This window comes from Dasypus novemcinctus, chromosome 6 (genome assembly GCF_030445035.2).
Source record: "Dasypus novemcinctus isolate mDasNov1 chromosome 6, mDasNov1.1.hap2, whole genome shotgun sequence".
Classification (NCBI taxonomy): Eukaryota; Metazoa; Chordata; class Mammalia; order Cingulata; family Dasypodidae; genus Dasypus; species Dasypus novemcinctus.
Genome location: NC_080678.1, coordinates 133,300,159 through 133,326,477, shown reverse-complemented (window position 1 = coordinate 133,326,477; position 26,319 = coordinate 133,300,159). Strand labels below are relative to the sequence as shown.

Genomic DNA, 26,319 nt, shown 5'->3' with positions numbered 1-26,319 from the left:
TTCCTTGAGTAAGCTCTCCCTAACCTCTCCAGCCTGGAGTAATTGCCCTTGCCCTCTGCTCCCAAGCATCCTGCTCTCTGCATTTCAGTTCAAATTACGACTGTTTACTTCCCTGTTTTCCCTGGTGAAAGGAAGCCCTTCATTCTTGTTCTTTATCCCCCAGACCTTCAGCTGGTTTCTAAGACCTACAGGTTCTGCTTCTGAAGCAGCTTCCCAGTGCATCCGCCTCCTGCCCTCTCCCACTGCCAGGGCCCACCTGGGTGAGCAGAGCACTTGGCCTGTGCTTGTGTTCATTTCTTAATTTATTTATCCCTCTACCTCACCGAGTGCATGTTTACTGAGCACCTACTAAGTGCTGGGCACTGTGCTCAAGGAACGACCCTGTAGAACTTTGCTACCTGGTTGACTCAGTGGGGGTGACAACAGGTAAGAGCTGTCACCCTGGGATCACAGGCTTGCGCTGGATGATGACTGCAGGAGATGATGGTGGCAGGGCCATGTCCCCAGGATAGAAGTTGGCATTTCTAAAAGGCTGCCAGGAGGGGCCCAGCTACTCGTCCATGAACCCCAACTGGGTATAGACCATATGGGGGAGAGGGGTAGGGAATCAAACCAGAAGGAAATCAGGCCTCTGAAGGCCGGACTGGAAAAGGCCTGGAGGGAGTGCCATGCTGGGGGATTGGATTGGGGCAGTGGGAAACATTGGAGACTTTGAATCAAGTGTGTAGCACGACTGATTTTTGTTTTAGGCCAGTCCACTGGTGACATGAGGGGGTGGGGATGAGGGAGGCAAAGGCAGGACCCAGGAAGCCAAGTTCGCTGGCTCTTGCCCAGTCCAGCTGGGCATTGGCATTGGGGGAGGAAATGGGGAAAGGGGAAGCACTGGGGGGGCTGCTTCTGATGTACGACCTGCAAGCCTGAGAAACCAGGTGACTATTTGGAGGGCAGAAGGGGGAGAGCCAGATGACTCCAAGTGCAGCCCCTGGGAGCCTCACTGCATAGGGGTCCACATGCTGAGAGCCACTGCAAAGGGAGGAGGCAAAGCAAAGAGGGGGAAGGAGGAGAGGGGATGGGTTTGGCCTTGAATATGGAAACAGAGGGACACGTTTTACTCCCACATATACTTACTTGTCCAACAGGGAGCTAGAAAGATGGGTCTGGATCCCACCAAATAGATTGGAGATTTTGATTTGAGATTCAAGTGAAGTAGCTTAATGCAAGCATCAGGAAATTAAGAAGCATTTGCAGGGTGAAGGGAGGGCCTCCCAGTTGCCATATGAAGTGTGAATTGAGTTTGCTCACCCTTCCTTGTAGATTGCAAGGCTGGTCTTAGAGAGCAGAGGCCTCAGGATGGCTCAGCAGAGTCCTTCTGCCAATGACAGGATGGGAGATGTACGTTCAGCTGTTTCCTTGGTAACAACCTTGCCTGGCAGGCCCACGAGCTGTGTCTCAGTGACAGATGGTGAGAGGAGAGTGAACTGAGTGTTACTATTGTCCTGTCATCGGGTGCTGCTTTTGAAATATCAACTCAAAGGGGAAAGGCAGGGAGGCTTCCTCTCTGTTCTCAGAAGAAGAGGGCCAGGGGAGATGATGCAGCTGGCTTTCTAATGGGGTTGGGAGGCAAGCTAGTCATATATAGTTCTGCAAAACAAAAGTATTGTCCCTACATGATTACCAGACCTAATCCTGCCCTTCAGCCTTCCTAAGACTTTTGGGCCAGAGCATTTGCACGAAGGTATTTAAGGATGACATTCCAACCAGGGCATTTGTAGCCAAGGACCTGAGGACTGGCCGGGCAAGGTGAGAGGGGAAGATGCTCGGGAATTCTATCCTTATTCTTGTCATTGTTTTCAACAGCAAACCCACCATCAGCTCAGAGTGGCATAATTACATGCCTTCTGAGGGGTAATCTCTCTGTACACCCCTCCTGATTTTGTTTCCCGCTAAGAAAGTGCCTATTGCCTTACAATACCGTAATGTGGTACTTAGCCATTTTCCAGTCCCGTGGTAGAGGCTTTCAGTCCTGCGACAGGACCTGCACGTTGGACAGAAGGGGAGGTGATCAGGGGGGCATGGTTGGCTGTGACTGAGGGTAGCACTCGGTGGTGAAACAAGGAGGCTTCTTCTTTCATTGTTCCTCTGCTCACCCCAACTCTGTCTTGGAGAAACTGAGTATGAACTGAACTGAGGATCCCAGCTGAGGGGATGGGAAAGTTGGCCGCACAGCACACCTCCACCTGGACTGCTTCCAACGCTCTCATTCTGGCCCCAGTCACGCTCCTTGGCCGTGCTCTGCCCCTCTATGTGTTGAGCACCGAGCAGGATGGGAAGGGCAGTGTGTGGGGGGGAGTAGCTAGGTTTCAGATGCTATGCTCATCTTTGGTAGCATTGGCCCACACAGGCCACACAGCTAAACAAAATGACCATGAAAAATATTGTCCGTAGAGTTGATGATAATAGTCAGCATGGTCTAATTAGGCAAAAATTGAATTTCAAGCATACTAAAAATTGATGCAACAGGAATATATGTGGTGCAAATTCTACCAAGGGCCAGTATGTTGTACATGGGCACAAAACATATGTCAAACTGTAAACGTTGTTGACTATAAATGTACTCTCCAGTTAAGACAGCTACTTGTTACCTGCAGCAGTTAAGCACTTGAAGTATGGCCAACTCAAATTAATAAAACAAATATTGGATTTTGAAGCCTCGTATGCAAGAAAAAATGTAAAACATCTCAATAATTGTGTCACTTTGATGACCCTTTGAAATGGTACTATTTTGGAATATCCAATTAAATCATATGATCAATATTTATTTTATGTTTCCCTTCACTCTTTTAAAAAGGTGGCTATTAGAAAGCTTTGAACTTCCAATTGTGGCTTACATTTGTAGCCCACATTTTATTTTTATTGAACAGCCCTGACCTGTACCGTGTGTAATGGACTCAGATATTAAAAACGAGGAAAATGAAGTCTTCCTATGTGAACTAGAAATCATCCATCTCCTTGATAATTTGCATTTTGAGGCCGGATCCCAATCCATGCCATCGACTGAAGGATTTTGTTTGCTTGACTTCCTACCACGCAGGTTGTACGTTCGAGATCAAACTGAAAAAGAATTCCAGTGGTTTGGGACTCAGCTGCGAGCCGATGGAAAGTGAAAGCTGTGGTGTCCCCTGGAACAGTCTCCTGAGGATGGAGAGGCTCTTCCCGGGGCAGCCCGCCGAGGAGAACGGGGCGCTCTCCGCCGGCGACGTCACGCTGGCCGTTTACGGAAGGTCCCCAAGGCCTTACCTCCCAGCCCCCGGGGGACCCCACGGCGGCACTGTCGTCAGGCCGCTCCATCCCACCCCGGGGGACACCCTGGGCTCCCCAGTATCACGCGTGGAGCCGCATCTCCCCTCACACAAAGACGGCAGTTGGTGGAACAGCCTCCCGTTTCATTTTCCATCTTGGTTTTTAAAAATCTGCCCTTGAGCAGGCCCTGCTGCTGCCGAAGGTCGTGGAAACAGATGAGAAACCCCTGGCTTCCGTGCTGGCTCGAGGCCTCCTCACACTCTGGAAGGTTCTGGGAGCTGAGTAAGGGCACTGAAAGGACTAGAGCGATGGCCTCGCTGCCCTCGTCCTGATTCCTCCACCAAATTTACAGCATTTGGTGTGTAGTGTTACATTGATTTCCTGTCAGCGAAAAATGGGGAGGGCAAGAAGTGGCCACTTCTCATACTGAGAGTTCAAAATATCAGGGAAATATGGTGTCAGCCAGAGTCCCGGACAAGGGCAGGTCATTTGAGGGGAGCTGGAGAAAGGAGTGGGCAACGGTTTGGGAAGCTCAAGGCAGAGCTCAGTAGCCTGGGCTGGTGACGGTGGGGTGCGGTCACCCAGCCCTAAGCCTGCCAGGGAGTGACCCAACCCTAGGGACAGAGAGAGCTGGCTCAGGCCTGTCCATTGTGGTGGGGAGCCAGCCCCTGTGCCCCTGTGTCTCTTGCCGCCCCTGTGCCCCGGGCTGACGCTTTAAGCCCAGAGCCGTTCTCTGAGCGCCACTGCAGGTGACACAGGGCGACAGCTCTTGAGGCCTTGGAGTTCATGGTGGGGGTGCCAGGGACAGACAAGGAAACAACAGTGACCGCAGGCAATAAGTCCATGAGAGAAAACAACAGAGAAACCTAATGCGGTGTTTGCACCAGGGCACAGGGAGTTGGGGTGGGGAGGGGTGTTCCGTGGGCGTCCTGTGCAGCTAAGGGGGATCTGAGGGTCTCGGGGAGGACTTTGCTTCTAAGGGCACGTTTGACAAGGTCTGGAGGCACTTTCGCCTGTCACAGCTGGGGCGTGAGTGCGCATGTGCGCAGGTGGATGCGCATGTGCGCGCAGGTGGATGCCACGTGCTCCCGGCATTGGTGGGTGGAGGCGGGCATGGCCCAGTGTCCCAGTGTGTACGGGCCAGGTCTGCTCAGCAGGGAGTGCGCTGGCCCCAAATGTCCTGCGCCAAGGCCAAGAAATCCTGGGCTGGAGAGGAAATAGGGCCCATGGAGGGAGAATATCAGATCGTCTCAGGAGGGGAAACGTGCCCGGGGCCCTGAGAGGTTCCGCCTGGTGGGGGTTAGGATGTGGGTGCACAGGGGGCAAGGGCCGGGGGCTGAAGGCAGAGGCCACGGCAGGTGGGAACGGGCTTCAGGGGCTGAGCCCACGTGGAGGGCAGGCTGGTGGTTGCAGAGGGGGCTTGGTTTTAGCTACGTTTTGGCAAGATCACCCTCGAGCGAGGTGGAACGTGGGGCGTGGGGTTGACCCTGGAGAGGCAGGAGTGCAGAGGAGGCTCTTGCAATGTGGCAGGGAAGAGACCGCAAGGGCCTGTGGCCCCTGAGATGGAGGTGAGCTGGGGGGCCAGGGGTCGAGATGGGACGGTCACGTGTTTGAGTCTGTTTCACCCTCTCTGAAGAAAAAGCACCAGTAGCTGCAGGTCCTGGCACAAATAGGAATGGCCCATTTCCACACAGGGCCCATTGCGGGAACCCCGGGCTGCAGCGTCTGCCCCTTGCATTTTGAAAAGTTTACACTCTGCAGGGTTCTCTGGAGCCGGGAAACAGATCAAGATGGGCAGAGGGGGGAGAGGAAACAGGCGCCAGGGAGAGCGTGGGGAGAGTGGGGGAGAGGAGGGAGCTTGTGCCCACCTGGTGGCCACAGATGTGCCCAGCCCTGGATTTCACCGCACACTTTGGTTTCCCCTAGGAGGTGTTCCATCTACTTTGAGGAGCCCCGCAGGAGGCTGGGACTGGCCAGGGATGGCAGGTAAGACACGGAACACTCTGCCCTCTTCACCTGCTCGGGCTCAGGTATTAGGTTTCCTGCGTGGTGGGTCCTGAGAAGCTCGTCCTTGCTTGTAGGCCTCCTTCTCGCACTAGGGTAGGAAATCAGCTGGTCCCCATGCTCAGTTAGTCTGTGCTTTAGTTTCCTAGCTGCTAAAACAAATCCCCTAAGATAGGTTGGTTTAAATAATGGAACTTTATTGGCTAATGGTTTCAGAGCTAGATGGTGAGCGTCCTCCCAGGACCAGTATCTTCTGACTGGCCAGGAATCTTTGGGACTCCTTGGCTTTACCATCCCATGGCAATGCCCATGGCAGCTGTGTCTCCTTTCTCTTTGGGGTTCCATTGACTTCTAGCTTCTCGCTCTTCCTGTGGCTTCTCTTCCGGTCTGACTTTCTCTCTGCTTATAAAGGACTCCAGTAATCTGATTTGAGCCCTATCTCATTCAGCCGGGCCACACCTAAACTGGAGTAACATCTTCAGGAGACCCTATTTACAGTGGTCCACAGCCACCAGAATGTGGACCAAGACCAAGACCACGTCCAAACGGGTGCACATCCACCGCAGTCTGGGACAAGCTCATGAGATGGCATCTCTGCCTGCTCCTTTGGGCTTCCACTCCCTACTTCTGCCTCTTGTGACATTTGACTTTTCCTGTAGATGTTTATTTCTTCACTGTAGAACTTCTAGAGCCAGGTTCTCCAGCAGTCTGGGCCTCCAGGAGCAGAAATAAAGAAAAAGGAAAGTAGACACACAACCAGAGCACAGAAAACCAGGTACTTCATTCTGAGGACTGAAGTGTAAAAAAAACAGGACAGATGTCCTCCTTCCTGAAATATGAATGAGGGCTTGGGTGGTGCTGTGCCAAGAAAAGAGGCACTGAAAGCAGGAAAGTCAAGGATTTTTGCCTGAGGCTGTCCATTGGGTCTGCAGGAAACAGACTAAAGCAGATTGGTGGGTGGGAAGTTTCTGGGGAGGGCTCTCTGGAACCACACCTGAGAGGGGAGGGAAGCAGGACTAGGCAGAGAAGTTGAAAATGGTGCAGCTGCCCCTGCACCCTCAGCTGACCCTGCGGAAGCTTGTGAGAAGCTTGGGAGAGGGAAGAGCTGTCCTGAATAGGGGCAGGAGAACCTGGGCCTTTGCATCTCAGCATCAACCAGTGTTGGGGGATAGACTGACCAGGGAGAGGGCAAACCTAGGGTGAGGGAGCCCCTTCAGCTGAGGGCAATTCCTGTGGAAGGCTAGCTGTGAGCCTCCAGCACCTCTGAGGAAGTGTCTTCATCCTGAAGCAGCATCTGTGGCATCTATTGAACTTGTTCTGCTGCTAGCTGGTTCATGGGCCTTGGAAAGTTACCTCACTTCTCTAGGCCTCGGATTCTAGAATAAAGTTTTTAGCACCAGAACTATCCACAAAATACAGTGACTGCCCAAGGAGAGTAAATTATTTGCCATCAGAGTGTTTAAGTAGAGGAGAGTCAAGACTTGGGGGGGATGCTTTTGAGAAGAGTCAACCTGTTGAGTGAAGGAGAGGAACTCTGAGAACCTTCTGTATTAGCCAAAAGGGGTGCTGATGCAAGGTAGCAGAAATCTGTTGGCTTTGATAAAGGGTATTTATTTGGGATAGAAGCTTGCAGTCACAAGGCCCTAAGGAGTCCAATTCAAAGTTACTTCCTCACCAAACTTTGTTGCCACATGTTGAAACAAGATGGCAGAAGATGTCTGTGAGGGTTCAGCCTTCCTCTTCCTCTTAAGGTTCCATGCACCCAGCTTCTTCTGATCTCAGCTGTAGGCTGGAGGGCTCATTTCTCTCTGGGCTGAGATGCTTTGGTCTCTTCACAAGGTCAGCTGTAGACTATCAGGTTCATCTCTCTTCCCAGGGCTTCTACCATGACTATGGAGCTGTCTCTCTTCCTCTGTGTTCCTCTCCATGTATCTACTTCAGTGTTCTTGATTGAGTATCCATTTATATAGCCCACCAAGGGGGCAGCAACTCAACTCTACAGGCCCTAATGATGTGTGTTGAATCAAAGTCCTAATTTTAACATAATTTAATCAAAGGCATCTCAGCTGACTCTTATACAGTCAAAGGTATCATGCTCAGAGAAACAGACCAGTTTACAAACATAGTCAGTATCTCTTTTTGGGATTCATAAATAATATCAAACTGCTACACCTTCCAAATCTGTGAATGACAAAGAGGGAAGAGAGAAGGGACCCAGACTTCCTGAGCCTCTGCTGTACCCTAGGTGCTGTCTGGAAACCTGCCTGCACTCTCTAATCTAATCTAATATGCAATTGCTGCCTAGGTAGGTACTGATATACTGTTTTAAAGATGAGGATTCTGAGGTGGTAGAAGTTAAGGGACTTGCACATATTCCATCAAGTATCTGAGACACAGCAGTGAACAAAAAAGAGCCCTTGTCCTGGGGGAGTACACCTACTAGTGTAGGGGGAGAGACAAGTACATACATGATGAAAGAAGTGAGTTTGAGATCAGGATCTGCACTCTGGAGAAAATCAGGTAGGATGATGCTACTGAGAGTACCTGGGGATTAGCTAGTGTGGTCAGGGAGGAGTATTTGAAATCTGATGATGAGAAAGAAGCATCCAGACAAAGATCTGGGGTAAGGTCATTCCTGGCAGGAGGAACAACAAGGGCAAAGGCTCTCTGACAGTAATGAGTCTGGATGTTTGAGGGACAGAGAGAAGCCAGGTGTGCCTGGGCTGCAGTGAATGGAAGGGAGGATGGAGGGGAAAGAAGTCACAGGGATAGGCAGGACTGGGATCAGGTAGGACTATGTAGGTCATAGTACGTACTAATTCCATCCTGGCAATGATGGGAAGCCACTGGGGGTTCAAGCAGGAGCGTGTCCTCATCTGATTTCTACTTTAGTAAGATCACATGGATTCCTGGTAGAGATGGATTGGAGGGGGGAAATGGGTTGAAGCTATTGTAATCATTTGGATAGGTATTTTTGTGGCTGGGACTGGGGTTAGAGCAGAATCATAAGTGAGAAGGCGTCAGATTTGGAATACGTTTTGGAGGTATCAATAATCATGGGATTATTGATAGGCTATGAGAGAAAGCAATGGAAGTTTGGTTTGGGCACCTGGGTGAATGGTAGTATCACTTGCTAAGTAAGAGAAGGGATGCTCAGGCTGAGCAGCTTGGGGTGGATGGAGGAGAAGCATTCTCAACAGCATGTAAAACTGAGATGCTTACAGGACATCTAGTGGAGATGTCACTAAGAAAGTTTTTTTTTTTTCTTTTTTCTTTTCTGGAGAATAGGCATGAAGTCAGGGCTAGAGAGGGTGAATTTGGGAGTTATCAGCACATAGATGTTTAAAGCCATGAACTGGATAAAGTTACCTTGGGGGGGAGTACAGGTAAAGACAAGAAGTGGGACAAGTGAGTCATGGGACCCTGCAATATTGAGAGGTATGGTCCAGAGAAATGAGACCAAGAGGAAGGAGCCAGGGAGGGGGTACAAAAGCAAGGCAAGAGCAGAGCTTAGAAGTTGGGTAAAGAAAGCCCTCAAGCTAAAGAGACCCATGGGAGTTATGGTCATGGCCGATGGGGTTAACTACCAGGGCAGATGGCCCCTCTTTGGAAATGGTGTTTATGTGTGATGAATCTGGACTCAGATGGGATCTCCCTTCATAAGACTTTCATGCTAATGTGCTGGAGGTGCAGTTAATGTTGGGGTTTAAGATATATTTAGGGGATTTGAATCTCTGGACTGACAATGTGATAGCCAGATCCTGAGCCTCAACAGACTCCAGCACCTACAATCTGATTTATTGGACTTACCACACTCAGCTAAGATGGAGGTGAAAAAGGACAACCACCACACCATGGAGCCTAGAGTGATTACAACTGAAAATGGGAGGATTGCATCCAGCATCCAGGTGGAATCTGAGCCTCCTCTTGACATAAAGGTGCAATGGACACAACCAATCCAGTGTCCACATAGAAGAGGTGGCATTGGATTGGGAAAAGTGGACATAATGGACAAAGGGTATGGGGAAAGGCAGGAAGAGATGAGAGGTGGAGGCGTCTTCGGGACATGGAGCTGCCCTGGATGGTGCTTCAGAGGTAATCACCGGACATTGTAAATCCTCACAGGGCCTACATGATGGAATAGAGGAGAGTATGGGCCATGATGTGAACCAATGTATATGAGGTGCAGAGGTGCCCAAAGATGTACTTACCAAATCCAATGGATGTGTCATGATGATGGGAACGAGTGTTGTTGGGGGGGGGGAGAGGGGGGGTGGGGGGGTGGGGTTGAATGGGACCTCACATATATATTTTTAATGTAATATTATTACAAAGTCAATAAAAAATTAAAAAATTAAAAAAAAAAAAAAAAAAAAAAAAAAAAGAAAGCCCTCAAGTTGGAGCAAGGGGTCAATTGTGTCAAATGTTGCTGTGTGGTAGAGTGAAATGAGAACAGAGTTGTCCTTTGGCTGTAGAAAGATGTAGGTCATTAGAACCCTGATTAAAGAGATTCCTTTTGGCTGAGTGGGTGATCATCTGAAGTCTGGTTGGGGTGGGTACAGGAGAGAAGGGGGGAGATGCAGAAATAGTAAGTACAGACATTCACTTGAAGAATTTTTCTATGAAGTAGAGCAGAGAAATTGGGTGGATGAGAGGTAGAGGAGGACATGGGGATAAGATGCAGGTTGGCTGGTAGAATTTGCTCTGGGAAGATGGAGGATTTCATCTGGTTGTGTCCATTCTTACTGTGAAGAAAGAGGCCAAGTCAACTTTTGAGTTATTGGAGACTTGAGGAGAGGGAAGATGATTTTAGTCTGCTAGGTTGCCAAATTGCAATATACCAAAATGGGTTGGCTTTTAACAATGGGTTACAAGCTTACAGTTTTGAGGCTGAGAAAAACATTCAAACCAAGGCACCATCAGGTATTCTCTCTCTAAAGATGGCTGCTAGTGATCCTAGACTCCTCTGTCACATGGCAGTGCACATGGCGGTATCAGCTGGCCTCTTCTCCTCTGGGCTTCCTTGCCTTCAGCATCCTGCTTTTGTGGCTCTTCCTGCTTCTGTCTCCCTATTCATCCCATTAATAAAGGCTCTAGTAAGAGGACTAAGACCCACCCTGGATCACATGTTACTGAAGCAACCTAATCAGAAGGTCCCATCCACAATATGTTCACACCCACAAGAATGGACTAGCTTTAGGAACATGCTTTTCTGGGGTACATGCAGTCTCAAACTACCACAGACACTGAATTTATTAAGGAAGTAGAGAAAGATGATCTGGCACTTGAGTGCCCATTGAGATCTGCAGTCATACATTTGAAGTAAATCTGATCAGTTGCTCCAAAGCAGACATGGTGTATGCATGTGGTTTCACCAGGTACTGGAATTAAAATGCCTGCACATTACATATAATGAGGACAGAAGCACAAAGGATGGGAGCTTGGGGTTTCCTCTGAAAGGAGTGGTTACTGGGCAGAGTCATGGGCTCTAAGCATGGATAAGAGGGAAAGTGGGGACATTGCAGGTGGAGATGGTGATAATGAAAAGGCAGCAGGCTCTCTTGATTGGAGTCTTGAAGAGGTTGGAGGATGGCTGTGGAGGGAGCATTGGAGAAGACTTGGTAGGAGAGAATGGTTTCAAAGTGAGGTTTGGAGGTCTCCCCAAGTCATGCTGAAGAAAATAGGATAACTGCTATATATACATATTTTTTAATCTCATCCATGACACATTTCTGCTTTGGGCATTCCTTGATCATGTACTATATCATTATAATACATTATAATGCATTATACCAGCTGAGTAGTAAGTGGTTATGGTTTGTAGCCAAATACTTATGCAGATTTGGATATTTGGGGCTGTGCCCCTCTCACAGTAGGGTGTGCACAGTCAGAGAGGTCACAAGGCCACTCGGTGGGGGGCAGAAGTAAAGATTCCTCTGTTACAGGTGAGAACTGGCCTGAAAGTCTGTGCGCTCTAGCAAAATTCATGTAGGCTGTGGGATGGTGGTATTAAAGAATGATCAACAAAAGGGAAAATCATGGCCATAATGCAGATATAAAAATGAATACATGTTAAAGATTTTATTTAACTCATTCACTGAGGGAGGACGCTGGTTTGAAAAGAGAATTCAAAGAACCACAATATTTATTCACACAGAGTTGTAAAATAGATCAAAGACAATGAATCTGGTAGACTCAGATTCTAACTCAGAAGATAATACACAGCTTTGTATGTTTTTATCTCAGAAGGTTGAGCAGGGCTAACAAGGCCTCGACAGCCAACCTCAAAGGGCCGGTAGGGACGTTAGCAGTTGAGCCAGATCAGCTCGTGCTTTGAGCAGTGAGGCCCTCTAGGAGAGGGCAGCATGCTGAGGGTAGGGTGGATGAGCCAGGGAAATGGGAAAATGAGGCTTCCTGGGTGAGGACAGAGGAAGACAAAAAACTAAAAAAAAAAAAAACCCAGAAAAACAAAAACACACCCAAAAATCCCCTAAACATTTCTTACTAAAAAGTGGGATTGTCACGGTCACTTCTGTTTTTGTCTTGGTCTAAAATGTGCAGATACTTTCTCCATTAAACACATAAAAACCACCACAATATTGGGGGTTTCCCAAGAGTCCCCAGGCTAAGGGGCTTTGGGATGACTCAGTGCGGGGCTCAGGTGCCAGTGGCAGCAGGTGCAGGAGCTGGATTCTCACGGATGTGGACTGCCCTGGGGAGCCAGCTCTGCTCTAAAATCCCATGGACCGAGACCTTTTCGCTCCTTAAAGGAGCAATCTCCAAATGTGGCTCAGGGTGCTTTGCATTTCTCTAACAGACTCCTGGGCTCTGGGTAGGCAAGGAGTCCCTGAGGAAAACCTGCCCTGCCTTGGAGCGGTGCTCCAGCAGGGATGGGGACGACAGCCAGGCAGGCGGTGCATCACCAGTCACAGAGCAAGTCCTGGCTCTTGGGCGGGAGTCCTTCCAGAGGGCTACCGGAGAGACACAGCACCCACAGAGAGAAGCCTCGGGCCCCTTCCTTGACCTGGCATCAGGATTCCCTCCCTCACTTACGTGGACCTCACCGAGAACTGGACGCATCGGTGTGGCCACCTCCTTGGAAAAGGATGTGAGGCAAAACTGCCATTCCGTGTGTGATGTCAGGAGACTTGACAGGTAAGCATCGCCCTGTTTGCTGACAGTGGGTAAAGGCAGGGCTTTCGTGGGTGGACGTGGTAACCCAGCAATTACTCACGATGCTCAGAGGCCACTGCACCCACCCCTGTTCTAGGCATTTGGAGGGAGAGGAGGAAACAAGGGAAAAGGAGGTGTGGAGCTGTTGTCACTAGCACTTGTGTTCTTTCAAGGAAGCAAACCCCACCCAGCCCTCGTCTGTCCCCCCAGTACATGCTGGAGGCAGCCCCTGGCTGGCCATGGGGTCTCTGGCAGCACACAATCCTTTATTGTGCATCTGACAGCATCAGGGTAAGAAAGAAGTTCCTTTGTAGACAACTCATTTCTATTACTGACTTTAATACTTTGTAATCGTCTCTTCCTTTAAAAAAAATCCACAGAAACCGAGTTATGAAACATTCTTTTTTGATAGCCATTTTTAACTTCATCTGCATTTTTGTGCCCATGCACCCATAAATATTTCTAGTTCCTTGTCCCGTTCTGATGGAGAACACACTTTTGATTCATTTTGATGACGGCTGCTTGGGAATCTGCTAGAAGCGGACAGATGCAGGGTCGGATACTGCTTCTAGGAGTTTGCTAGATGCTCACGCACACAGCAGGCAAATAGTAAGAAATAATAGTTTGTGGTTTGAGATTACATAAAGCCCACTGAGATTAAATGGCTCTTATTTGTTGGTCATTCCAGATGACCTGGTAGGGCAGATTTATAGGAACTGTTGGGTGACATGAAGTCTGAAGCAGCTGGTCTAGACAATTAGGCAGGTGGCACCTGGGGTGAGCAGGAGCCAGCCATACGCTCCCTGTAAGCATGCAAATACAATTTCTTAGAGAACACAGTGCATGCCCAAAAGTCCCAAGGTAGACCAGAGTGGGCAGGTATGTTCATTAGGGATTTTCATTTTCATTGTCTGAAAATTTATGAACACAAACTTATTTATTGTTCCTTACAATCGCATTTCAGGCAACCAATGATAGACTTGACAGAAAGAGAAAGGAAATCATCTCCATTGGTTTAGCCAAGGAAAACATTCTGCCTGATCTTGTAGGAAGTATAAAAGGAGCTGTATTTCACCAAAGGCGGGGGACCACTCCTGGATTTGTAAAGGCTTTACTGCCAGGTGCTGGCGTGATAAACAGTAGCCCTGAGAACTGGATCACACAGGGGCTCTGGGTTCATTTACAGGCCTGGTGTTTCACCTGCCTGGTGTGCCTGTAGTTAAATAGAGTCATTCATTAGTGGTATTATTTTTAATACTAAAAGTTGTTAATGATGAAATTATTTTTTATTAATTGTTAGTATAGATAGTCCCAGTTTCATATGTGCATTCACAGCATCTCAGGGTTGTTCAAAATAAAAATGGTCTAATCTCACCACATACCCCACGCTGGAAACTGCTCTGTAACACCCTTGAAGAAAGGGTGACTAACCTTTGCTTGAAAATCTCCAGGAGGCAGAACTTGGTGACTCTCAAGGCACCCCATTTTATCATCATGTAGTTGATCAGAAGGTCCCTTTTAAAATTAAGGTGAAATCTGCCAGTCTATTTCTTCTGCTCACAAGTCCTAGTGCCCTCTTTTCTGCTGTCTTTTGGTCATTTGCTTTTTTTTTTCACAAGAGATGTCATATTCTTTTATTTTTCCAAATCTAATTAAATTTGGCATAGTGTCGTAGTGTCTTTGCTTTGCCAGGTTATACCAGATGTCCAGAATCTGCCATTACTGGGCGAGACAGTTGCTGAGAGTTATACCGGAGTCCTCAGGACTTTTCCAGAAGATGTTGGCGGAGCCTCTGACCCTCATGGTGCTTGTCGCCTGGGCGGCTCTGGTTCAGAGGCTGCAGGCCCTCTGGCACCGGTGACAATGGCGTGCTGCTGCCTCACATTGCCTGGCTTCATTTTTACCCTATCTTCTCTCTCCCACTTAGGAAGCTTTCCTCCTCTCGGAACCAAGGACACAGACCAGGTCAGGTTTTCCTCAAGTGAGAGGGACCCAGCTAGTATTTAATGCACAAGTAGTGATTGCCTCCTCCGGGAAGACAAGCAGGGCTCACACTCAGCCTGGAAATGGTTCCTCCACCTCCAGAATTGGGATTCCAGTGGGGGACTGAGCCAGCAGCTCAGTTCAGAGGTGGCTGGCCCTGGCCAGTGGCCTCTGTTTCTGGTATTCCTGAGTCCAGCTCTCTTTCAGCAGTTCAGAGCAAAAAGAGCATGGACTTCCCAGTCATATGGACTTGTGTTCAGCTTTACCATGTTTGGGTGTGCTGGGAGAGGTGGCTTTCTTGAGCTTGGGGTTCTCAAGGTAAAAGGGGACAGTGACAACTGCACGGGGCCATGAGCATCAGAAGAACTAACCCCGACGGTGTGTTAGCTCAGTGTGTGGGACATAGCGGGAGCTCAACCCTGCCAGGTTTCCACCGAAGGACCAGGTCTCAGCAATTGAAATCTCCAGAAAATAATCAGAACGTGCCATCTGCCAGGGGGCTACTTCTTCCAGCCAGATGGTGGCCAGCCAGCACCCAGCAAACCCCGTGTGCTCAAGGAGAAAATGAGGTTTTATTTTTCCTTCCCTCTTCTCTTCTTTTACTGTGCTGTGTATCCGGAGATCTATCCTACAGCAGTAGATCTTCAGAAAGCACCTTGGAATACAGCAGTGCATTTTTACTCAGGAAGTTGGGCTGCTGTGCCTGACTGAGGAAGGCATGGGTCTTGGCTGGAGTTGTATCTTAGGCAAGGTTAGTTTTTACGCTAGGACATAGGTGAAAATCACCTGTAGTCGCGTTACCCTTGAACACCGCTTGGGATGTGTGATGTCATTTGGCTGCTTGCTGTGGGAGCCTGTCACTTCAGATGATATCTGAAGGCTCGTGTCTCTGGCCTGGGCTGAGTGAAGCTGCAATGCTTTCAAGGCTGGTCTTGTGGGAACCAAGGCTGACTCCAGGCTCCACCTTCCTGACCATGGGAGGGCTTGCCCTCATCTCAGGGAAAGGTGGCCACTGCAGACTCTCCAAGCTTATTTTTTGTCCTCTTTTTTTTTTTTTGCCTAGCAAATCTAGTTAGACTTATAAATAACATACATGCAAACACAAGTGCAGCAAGCACCATTCATAAAAGTCATGATCTAACCACTCTAAGACTTTATGGCCATCTAAGAACGCAATGTCAAACTGAATCCTTGACCTGAAGTATATCTCAGGAGAAGGTGCTAGTTCCTTCCAGAGCAAGATTGGAGGTTCAAGGCTGAATTCACCTGCAGTGGCCATGCCAGGTGATATGTCAGGCAGCTAATCAAGGGGCGAGGTGCCAGGGGAGCTGGGCTGCCAAACAAGTGGGAGGGCCTGGAGTGAGGCTGAGGGCAACCAGTGAGGAAGGAACCCAGGCCGGAGGTGAGCTCAGAGCAGAGGAGAGCAGAGCTTTCTCTGCACAATGATGCTGTCCCAGAACGTTCACTCTGCCCCTACCTATTGCCCTAACCTACCCAGGTTTTCCTTTTGAGTTTCAAGTCTAGCAGTCCAAGGAACCTCTCTGCCTGTCTTAGGGACACCACCAACCCAACCTGCCAAACCCTGAACTCATGCTGGCAGGAGCAGAGGCCCTCAGCTGCAGGGTGCATTCACCTTGGCTAATGGGGACCTGACCCTCGTAGGGGCTGACATTGGAGAACTGGACAAGGTGGTGGAACCTTACATGAAGAGAAACCAAAACTGAATTTCATTTTGAATTTAACAGAAAGTAAACAGGGTGACTATAGTATCTTAATCTGGCAACCTGGAAATGCTATTTACTAATTGGCTTGTCCTCCTGAAATGTGGAAATAATTTTGGTGGCCCAACTCTTTAAAGAATACTTGTTCAGGAAAGTCAGCAAGTGTCCTCTTCTCTCAGTAAATACCCTATCATAAGCAGAGGCTTCAGAACTATTGCACTGACCTTAAAACTGCACAGAGAAGTGGATTCCTCTCCTCAAAAATAGCCACCGGAGAGTGGTAGGATTTGGGGTAGAGAGACCATGTGAGGTTCCCAGGTCTGCCTCTAGGTTTCATCTGTTTATAAAAGGCTTCTTCTGTGGGAGAAAGTTGGTAGAGAGGTAATATATTAGTCAGGGCTCTCTAGGGAAACAGAACTGACAGGAGATAACTGTAAATATTATGAGATTATAGAAAAATTGTCTCACATGACTGTGGGAATGCACAGGTCCACAAGCAATGAAGGCATTCCACAAATTCCCCAGGGGCTGCTGGTTGGCTGAAATAGAGATGGAAACCCTCCCTTCTGACTGCTGAAATCATCACTTCTTCTTTTAAAGCCTTCAACTGATTGGGCGAGACTTTTCTCATTGTTCTTTTTTTTTTTTTAAAGATTTATTTATTTCTCTCCCACCCCCCACCTCAGTTGTCTGTTCTCTGTGTCCATTTGCTGCATCTTCTTTGTCCACTTCTGTTGTTGTCAGCAGCATGGGAATCTGTGTTTCTTTCTGTTGCATCATCTTGCTGCATCAGCTCTCCGTGTGTGTGACATCATTCCTGGGCAGGCTGCACTTTCTTTCATGCTGGCAGCTCTTCTTATGGGGTGCACTCCTTGTGCATGGGGCTTCCCTACATGGGGGACACCCCTGCGTGGCACAGCACTCCTTGGGCGCATCAGCACTACACGTGGGCCAGCTCCACACAGGTCAAGGAGGCCCAGGGTTTGAACCACAGACCTCCCATATGGTAGATGGATGCCCTAACCATTGAGCCAAGTCTACTTCCCTTTTCTCATTGTTGAAGGCAATCTTCTAATTTGATTGTAGATGTCATTAGCCACAGATGCAATTAACTGACTGGTGATTTAAGTCTACAAAATGTCCTCATAGTAACAATCAGGCCAATGCTTGCTTAACCCAATAACTGGACACCATCACTTGGCCAAGTAGACACATGAACTTAACCATCACAGGTAACTAGGGCTGGGAGCAGCCAAGGTCATCAATGTATCTGGAGATAGGGGGAAAGCAGAAAGCACTGAGTCCTCATCATAAAGGAAGCCCCAGTGGCTTCAGGCTGTAGAAGGGAGGCTGCGTTAGACCTGGGTGCTCAAGCTTGCCTGGAGCCCTGGGTGCAGGGCTCTGCCTCTTTGCCTGGCATGCTTGTAGCCAGCCCACCTGCCCAAACATTCTTGCTCTAAAGAAATGCCATGTCTTTAGCAAGTTCCCCAAATCTCCAAGTCTTGCCTTTTCCATGAAATAAGCTCAGACTTGGGACTCAACAAGGATACTTCTTCTTCCTCACCTTTTCTTGCTCACCTTTCCCAGCACTCTCCAGGGCTGCAGGCAGCATGTGAGGAAGGAAAGGTCCAGCACGGTCATTCTCCCTGACTTGGCCTGGGATGGTGGGCTGGACTCTACTCTCAGGACCACCGAGCCTCCTCTGACACTCTGACCACCTCCTGCCTCCCAGGCAGACTCAGCTCAGGGTCACTGTCCAGGCAAGGGCATAGCTGGAGACCCAATCAAAGTCAGAGTGCAAGGAGTTTAATAGAAGGCATGGAGGGAGCATCGTGGTGAGAGACCACACATGGAGAATTGGGGTGTGGGCCTCGTGGGCACGTGGCTGCTGTTGGTGGCTCCTTAGCAGGCTCTGCACACCTCGCAAAGGGATTGGGTATGGACTCAAGCAAGAGGCTGGGTTTCCCTTTCTGAGACTAAACTTCTGTGGCTGTTCCCTCCCTATGTTGATAAGGAAATTATTTGGGCTAAGTTTTTTATTTAATCCAATTATCCTTCAAAGTGCTCAGTGATTTTGAATCTTTTTTTTTTTTTTTAAAGCAAAGGTTCCTCTTAAGACCTTGTAAAAAGTTTCTTTTTATACACCTGAGTGTACATACAGGTACATGAAATACACATTTACACATACCCTATAGCTCTCATAAGTAGAAGGATTTCTCCTTCATGTTGAAACTCCACTTGGGACAGGCAGCCCCTGCTCTGATGGCTCCATGGGCATTTGGGGTTTTTAGCTTTTGGGAGGAGCCAGAGCTGATTCTAAAAATGAGAGACATTGTGGGAGAGGGGAGGGGAGGGCGGGTGGCACACAGCAAAGATCACCCATTAATCCAGGTGTGGGGAAGGAGTTCTCCAGAGAAACAGAACCAAATGAATATAAATGGATATAGGAATATATCTATACATTTATGTATCTATATATCTATATGTCTACATCTACATCTATGTCTATGTCATGTCTATGTTTATATCTATATCTATTTCTTTATATCATGTGTATATCTAAATCCATATCTATCTTTTATCTATTGTCTTTGTCATCAACTTACCTATTTATCATCTATCTCATCTATTATCTATCTCTATCTTTCTATCTCTATCACCTACCTATCTATACCTATCTATCTAATCATTTATCATATCTACCATCTGTCTATTCTATCTCTATCTGTCTGTGTGACTTTCAATCACCTACCTAAATCATCTGTCGAGATCTGTTTTAAAGAATTGGCTTACCTGAGTGAGGGCTGCCAAGTCCAAATTCCACAGAACAGCTTAGAGATGGGCAATTCCTGGAGTATGCTGAAGTCTTTAGTCCTAGCCTATAGGGAGGGCTGGGAGGTGTGGAGGGTATCCTCTTCAGACAGAGTTCATTCTGGTTGTTGCAAAAGCCTCGAAGTCCAGTCTTAAGCCCTCCAGCTGATTGGAGGAGCCCACCCACATTGCTGATGGTGATCTCCTTCACTTCCTTTATTCCGTGTCTACTGATTATAGATGCTAATTCCAACTACAAAATACCTCCACCCCAACAACTAGGCCAGTGTTTGAGCAAACACTAGCCACTACAACCCGGCCAACTTGACCACAACTTTAATCACAAAGATAAGCAATGATTAGTGTCTTGAGTAAAAAGCTAAATCTCTGTGCTCTTCTCTTAGATTCACCTTCTCATCCTCTCTAACCAGACTCTCCACAGATATTTTCTAAGTGCCTTCTCTACATGTTTGATATGCTGTGCAAAAGGCCCTGCTGTCTGCATGGACTGCTTTTTCTAATCTAAAAGCGGCGTGGTAATCTCAGGGCAGCCCCTGGGAAGACTTATCCTTCCACCCTGCTGTCCGCTGGTTGCCTCCAGAGACATGGAGCTTCACTGTTGGCCTGCCTCTTGTTTTCTCCCTGAGACAAAGGCTGCTCGGACTGTCTGCCTCTCCAAATAGCACTTGGTCAGTGCTCTGAAAAGGACCTGCTCTTTGAAAAAAGGGCTTTGAACGTTTTCTACTTGAATTGCTCCCAGCCTCCTTCTTTGGCCCTTTCTCTACCCGATTTCTTCTGTGGAAACAGTAATCATACTACTACTAATAACACCCAACATTTATTGAGAACTTATGTCCCAGGAGCCATGGAAGGGCCACATTGTATTATTTAATTTTGAATGTCCAACAATCCTATCTGTCTCTTGACCTTCTCATTTTTCAGAGGAGAAAATCAAGGTCCCAAAGAAGCCAATATACTTGCCCAGGATCTGACCAACTCAGATTACCATGGGAAGGGTCTGTCCTAGAGCTGGGTCATTTCTCTTCTTTCAATAGCATGTCCCCTGGAAAGCCTTCTATGGTCGCCTGGGCTCTGTAAGGTTTGCCTCAAGCTCCCATGATGCTCTGTGCTATATCACCTCTGTCATAGCACTTTCTATCTGAATTGTAACATTTGCTTATTGGTCTCTCCTTCCATTAAATTGGAAGCTCCTCGGGACAGTAATTATTCACTTCTGAGTGCCCAGAGCAATCTCTGCCAGGAACTGTATGAATCCTGGCTGATTGGGTCTCACATGATGCCTCATGTTGAGCATCCTTAAGATAAGGGAAAAGTGGTGAGAGGAATTTCTGATCAGCATTGGCAGAGGCATGGGTTTCTGTTTTCTAGTCCTGCCTTGGATAGGGTTGATGATGAAGATCACCTGTGTCATCCACATGAACCCCCTTCTCCTGTCATGGTGGATGAAGAGCATCTCAGGGTCAACTCTACACCTCGGAGCCAGCTCCCCTGCAGCCAATGTGTGGAGGCAGATTCGGAGACCATTCCCTTGCTGCAGGTCTGCTCTTGGGGAGTCCTCTCAGAAGATCTCCATGATAGTGAGAGTGAATGGGAAGACCTGGAGGAGCCCGGGGACCTGGCTGATGGTGACCTCAGGTGGGTGTCATGCTCTCAGGTCCCTCTCCTGTTTGGCTGCATGGGATGCACAGGTGCTTGTTTTGTCTGCTCCTGCCTGCCCCTGAGTTAGATCTATTTCAGAGGAGAGACTGGACATCATGCAAATTTGGGCCCTTCCTGTTGAGCCACAGTGGCTGGGTAGAGACCAGAATCTAGAAAGTCAAGTCGAATTGTTAATGGAAAGAGTTGCCAGATGCTGAGAGGGGCCTGCCAGGTTGGGGTCAGCTTCCTGTAGATAAAGATGTGGGAGGAGTAAGTGCGGCAAATGCTGTCAGACTGGGAGCAGAGAAAATTAAATTCTTGACAAGCCACTATAAGCCACCCAACATTCTCTTAAAGTGCTGACAATGTACGTAGGGCCAGCATTTTGAAAAATGCTGAACGTTCAAGAAACTGTAACAGAAACACACTTTAGGAAGCATATGGAAACTTTCCAGAGCCTTGGTGTGTGAAGATTCAGGTATAATTGAAACACATTTCATTCCCTTCCATTTCATTATACTCCAGCTACTTCTTCCTTCTGGTATAAAAGGAAGTTCAGTGGGCACAGATGATTAAGCTGGATTCTCAGGTGACAGTGGCAGGCAAGCTGATAAGGACCATGGATATTGAAATTCAAATAGCACATAAAAGCTGGCTCTTACCTGAAATAGGAAGCAACAAGTTAATAGAGGGGCCAACATGGAGGCTTTGAAGACTCTGCCCTGCTCATTTATGGGGAAGTCAGACACTTGCCAGCGTGGGGAATAATGCACTGTGGATCCACAGACGTGTGGAGCCAATGGGGAGTGGCTTCTATGAGCAAGGCTACCTTCCAGGCTGGGGGTGCACAGGGCTGGAGAACTAAAAGACGGAAGGTGGGTGAGGCTTTGAGGCCCACATGTAAGCAGCCGAGGGGCCACGAGGGCCAGTACTTATGACACATGCCACGGAGGTCGGCAGAGCATTTGAAGGGGCAGCAAAGAACAGAGCAGATAGGAGCTGGGCTTGTGGCTGGAGGGGCTCCTGCTGGAGACTGGGGACCTTGGACCAATGACTTCTAAACCCTTTAAGACTCAGTCAACTGACTGTGAAAGGGAGAGAACGAAGCTGGCTTCACGCTGGTATTGAGAGGATTAGATGACAATGCACAGCGCATGTTTGGCTCATGGTCTGCCCGACCCGGAAGAAGCTCTCGAGGATGTTAGCTAATTCCATCGTTAATAAAGGGGGAAGTTAATTCAGCGAGACGATGAACGGTATTACTGTGTTGGAGTTTGTTTTGTTTCCCTGTCGATGAAGGAACTGGTCAGCTGGTGCTGTGCCTTAACATGGGGTGTGGCGTGGGTGGGAAGAAGCACTTGTCTCTGGTATGGGAGTAAGAACCTGGGGTGGACTGAGTAGCCCTCAGCTGAGAATGGTGCATGGGATATGGGGGGGGGGCAGTCCTGTCACTACCATTTATCCTGCACAGAAGAGGGAGCAGGTGTCACCTGCCCTGCTGATGGGTGACACGGGTGCTCTCGGGGTGGCCTTCAGGGAAGTCAAGAAGTCCCTGCACTTCTAGAGTGTTAACTTGCATGCTTTTAAAATACAGCCCTTTAAATACTCCAGGAGGTCCAGCAACTCCTGAAAGGTTTGGGAGCTCTGTTATTTATATTCCCCTTTTGCCCTGGAAGTGAGGAGATGTCTTGGAGGATATAGAGAGGCCTCTGCTTATGGAATGAGGAGCAGGGGTTTAAACCTATAAAACAAATGATTTTGTTTGGTCCTTATGGACATTAAGAGAGTAGACTTCATAGGAAGTGTCTGTAAGTGATTTAATTTAATCCTCTCTTCAACTCTGAATGTTATTATTCCTCTTTTATAAGTTGGGTGGGGAAGTTTAATTTGTCCAAGCTCATATGTCAAGGAGAGGTGGATTCACAATACATCTGTTTGATTCTACTTTGGGTGCATTTTTATATTTCTCCTGAAATGTGTCATCTCGTGGATTTGTGTGGTGTGCACATTTACCCAAACCGCCTTTCTGCCAAATGGCACCAGTCCTACTTCTTCTTCACAGTGTATTTCTTTCGTGAGACTTTACAAAGCCCCATATCCAGTGGGGTGAAGAAGGACATGACACTGTCATTTTAGGGAAGGCTGCTGGCCAGCTGGCAGGGCCACCCTTCCAAAGCTGCTTACTGTTTTAGGTAAATGGAGAGGGAGACAGCCACGCCAGGCAGACCCCGGAGCTTCTGCATGGACACCCTTCTGACTGCAATCGTGCAGACGAGCCTCCGATGTCACCGAGCCAGAGGATGTATCCACCGGCTCCGCCTCCAAGAAGGAAGCCTGTGGCAGCCTGGGATGAATGACCTGGGCCAGTGGTTAAGAGGCATTTTTGGGACTTGGAGTTGTCCTGAATGACACTGCAGGGACAGATGCTGGACATTATATACCCTGCCATAACCCACTGAATGTTCTTGGGAGAGTGTAAACTGCAATATAAACTATAATCCATGCGGTGCAGCAGTGCTCCAAGATGTATTTGCCAAATGTAATGAATGTGCCACAATGATGAAAGAGGTTGTTGATGTGGGAGAAGGTGGGGGGGTGGTATATGGGAACCTCTTCTATTTTTAATGTAAATTTTTTGTGATCTATTTATCTTTTTAAAAAGCAATTAATTTTTTTTTAATTAAAAAAAGAAAGAGCTAACTGCCAGAAAGATCATGCCTGCCACCTTTGAGGCTCATTTTGAGGAGTAGGTGTGACCTGTCTTCGGTTTTGGGGTTATGTCAAGTAAAGCGCTGTGTGTGTGTGTTAGGGGTGGGTGTGCTCCTTTGGGAAAGGGCTTGAGAACCCCTCGAGATCACTCTGGCAGGGTGAGGCCTTGCTGCTGCACTGGTTACTGCTCTCTAGGGACAGTGGCAACGTGAACCTGTGTACTTTTGGGTTCCCCACTGGCCAAAGGGGTTTCTGTGGTTTTCAAAGTGGCCTGGTTTCTTAGAAGGAATCTGCTAAGGAGTTTGGCGCAAAGCAATGGGAGTAATAGAGGCTGCGCCCTTCCTATCCAGCCCCAAAGAGTTACAAACTCATTTTCCCTTGAGATTCAACAATCTGATCCTAAAGATAATATGAAGGAAAAAAACCAGATGGGACTATCTCATAAAAAAGGAATTGTGAAGTGGCAGATGCAGCATTGCCAGCTATCAGGCCATATACCTGCCACCAAAAAGGAAAACTCAAGCCATGTGGTGTTAGCAAATGCACAAAAGAAATAGATCCAGTGGGAGAGAGGGGAGCACCAAGGAATACTTACTTACCTGAGTCTGTCTAATGGGGAGACACACAGCCGAGTCAGATTCTCACACAGGGTGGTGGGGGGACGGTGATTTCATGAATAGAGCTGGGATAGCTGAAAACATGATTGACATTCGTAGTCCCCTTATTTTACTAAAATTAAGTACAGGTAGATTAAATATAAAAAACTCCACCAGGGGAAAATTGGTAGAAAACAGAATCTAATTTTTATCAGATCTATAGAGGAATGATAATTTCCTTTGGCTTCTGGCAAAAAGCATTAACAAAGAAGAACTACAAACTTGACAATATTGAAAATATTCAAACTTCTACATAATAACCATGATAAAATTCATGTAAAACTAGAATAATTGGGAAAATGTTTATATGATGGTAAATAGAGATTATATTTAGAGAACCTTGGAATTTATTATAACTTATCAAACAAGGAATTTGAATAGATAATGTACACAAGAAAAATACAAATGCTAGGCAAACCCATGGAAAATATTCTGGTAAAAAGTCAATGTACTAAGTTACGTTCACTATACTCTCAAAATAAAAAAGAATATTATCCAATGTTGGTAAGATAATGATGAAGCTGCTGTACTCCAAGGTATCAAAAGCCATAAAAATGTTTACGCCCATTAAGCCAATAATGCCAATTTTCAGAATTTATCCTAAATATCCAGAATAAGAAAAATAAAATATTCATTTATTTTAAGATATTCATTAAAGTGCTCTCCATAAAACAACAAATTGGAAGTGAATAAAATGCTTTACAATATGGTAATATTAAAGGCAATTCTGGTACTTCTGTTTCAGCATGATAGAATATTATGCAACCAAATAATAACTATAAGAAAGTCACATTTAGAAAGAGTTTGATGTAATAACTTAAAATTGTATGCTAACTGATTACAATAATAGGAGAATATGTACGCACACAAAGAAGTTCAAAGAATAGAAAGAACATTCATAAATGGAATAGAAATCAGCTACTGTTTCAGTGACAGGATTATGAAAATGCTCTTTATTTTGTTAAAAAATCCTTTATTAAAAAAATTCCTTTTTTGCTTTATAGTAAATTTCATATTGAAAAATACAAGGATTTCAACAGCAAACAAAGGCAGAGATTTCAAAAACACTTTTCCTCTAAAATCCAATTTGTAATTCTTCTCTACATGTTTTTATTTCTAGTTTTCATGTTCTCTCTGTGATGGTAAAGCCTTTGAGGTCATTTGGCTGGTTCTGCCATTAATGAAAAAGAATTTTCCAAGGATCTGAACAGTCTTGTTTCAAATGCTCTTAGGGCCATGGCCAGCTCCTTTGGTTCAGCATTACACAGTTTCATTGACCTCAAGGTTAGGTAATTAATCAAGTAGGCAATGAAGTGAATAGATAACAGTATGTACAATTTTAGAACTGCTTGCCCTCTGCTGAACTCTGCTTATTTCCTTTTGGAAAAGAAATGGGTGGGTGCAGTTTCACAATTAATTAATCTAGTCCTCCTGCTTGTAGGATAGGACCCCCAGACCTGGCAATACTCATTTTTGAGTCATATCTCAGGATGAATGTATTTGTTTTAATCAGACTCTATTGCATCTGCCACTTTGCTTTGTTTCAGGACAAAAGTCAGAAGAAGAGTCAGAAAGAGGGACTGTGCTCATTGCCTGCACAAAGCTCCCATTTTCAGTCTCTGCGTGTGGCATTCACAAATCCAACTGGACATGGAAAACAACATTCAAGGGTGCTAAAATTGCAGATTCCCTGGCCTCACCCCTGGAGACTCTGAATCAGTAGGGCTCAGCAGATGATTGCATGTGTGGCCAGATTTAGGAAGCAGGCTCCAGACTCCTGAAGACTCCGCCTGCCCCTACCATCCTCCTTCTCCATCATAATCATTTCTTTAGCTCCTATTATGCACCAGCACATCATTTGTCCAAGATGGCCCAAATGTACAAATGTTTGTCATTAAATTGTGAAGCAAAAGTGGACTTCCAGTTCAACACAGTAAAGATGTCAATCCTCCCCAAATTGATTTATAGGTTTAAAGCACTTCCTATCAAAATCCCAACAAAGTTTTACTGTAGACAGAGGCAAATTTATTCTAAAATTTATGTGGAAAGGAGGCACACAATCTAGACTAGCTAAAACAACCTTGAAAAAGTAGAAAAAAGTGAGAGGAATCACACTATCCCATATTAAGACTTATTCTATAACTGTGTAAACAAAACAGTGTGGTATTGCAGAGGGACAGCCTTATAGCTCAGTGGAACAAAACAGAGGACCCAGAAAGAGACTCATGCCCTGACGACTGACCAAGTGCAAAAGCTAATCAATGGGGAAGCAGGTGTGGCTCAAGCAATTGGGCTCCTGTCTA

The 26,319-nt window shown here is 47.0% G+C and overlaps 1 protein-coding gene across 1 annotated transcript in view; it reads left to right on the top strand.

Moving 5' to 3' along the window:
* The window catches only part of LOC131278957 (FERM and PDZ domain-containing protein 2-like), a 39,582-nt gene extending 16,578 nt beyond the window's left edge, over window positions 1–23,004 (top strand). The window contains 5 exon segments of the mRNA XM_071215583.1: window positions 1,315–1,462; window positions 3,092–3,378; window positions 3,485–3,582; window positions 20,382–20,648; window positions 22,923–23,004. Of these exon segments, the coding sequence (XP_071071684.1) occupies window positions 1,315–1,462; window positions 3,092–3,378; window positions 3,485–3,582; window positions 20,382–20,648; window positions 22,923–23,004 (882 nt within the window).
* The last annotated feature ends 3,315 nt before the right edge of the window (window positions 23,005–26,319 follow it).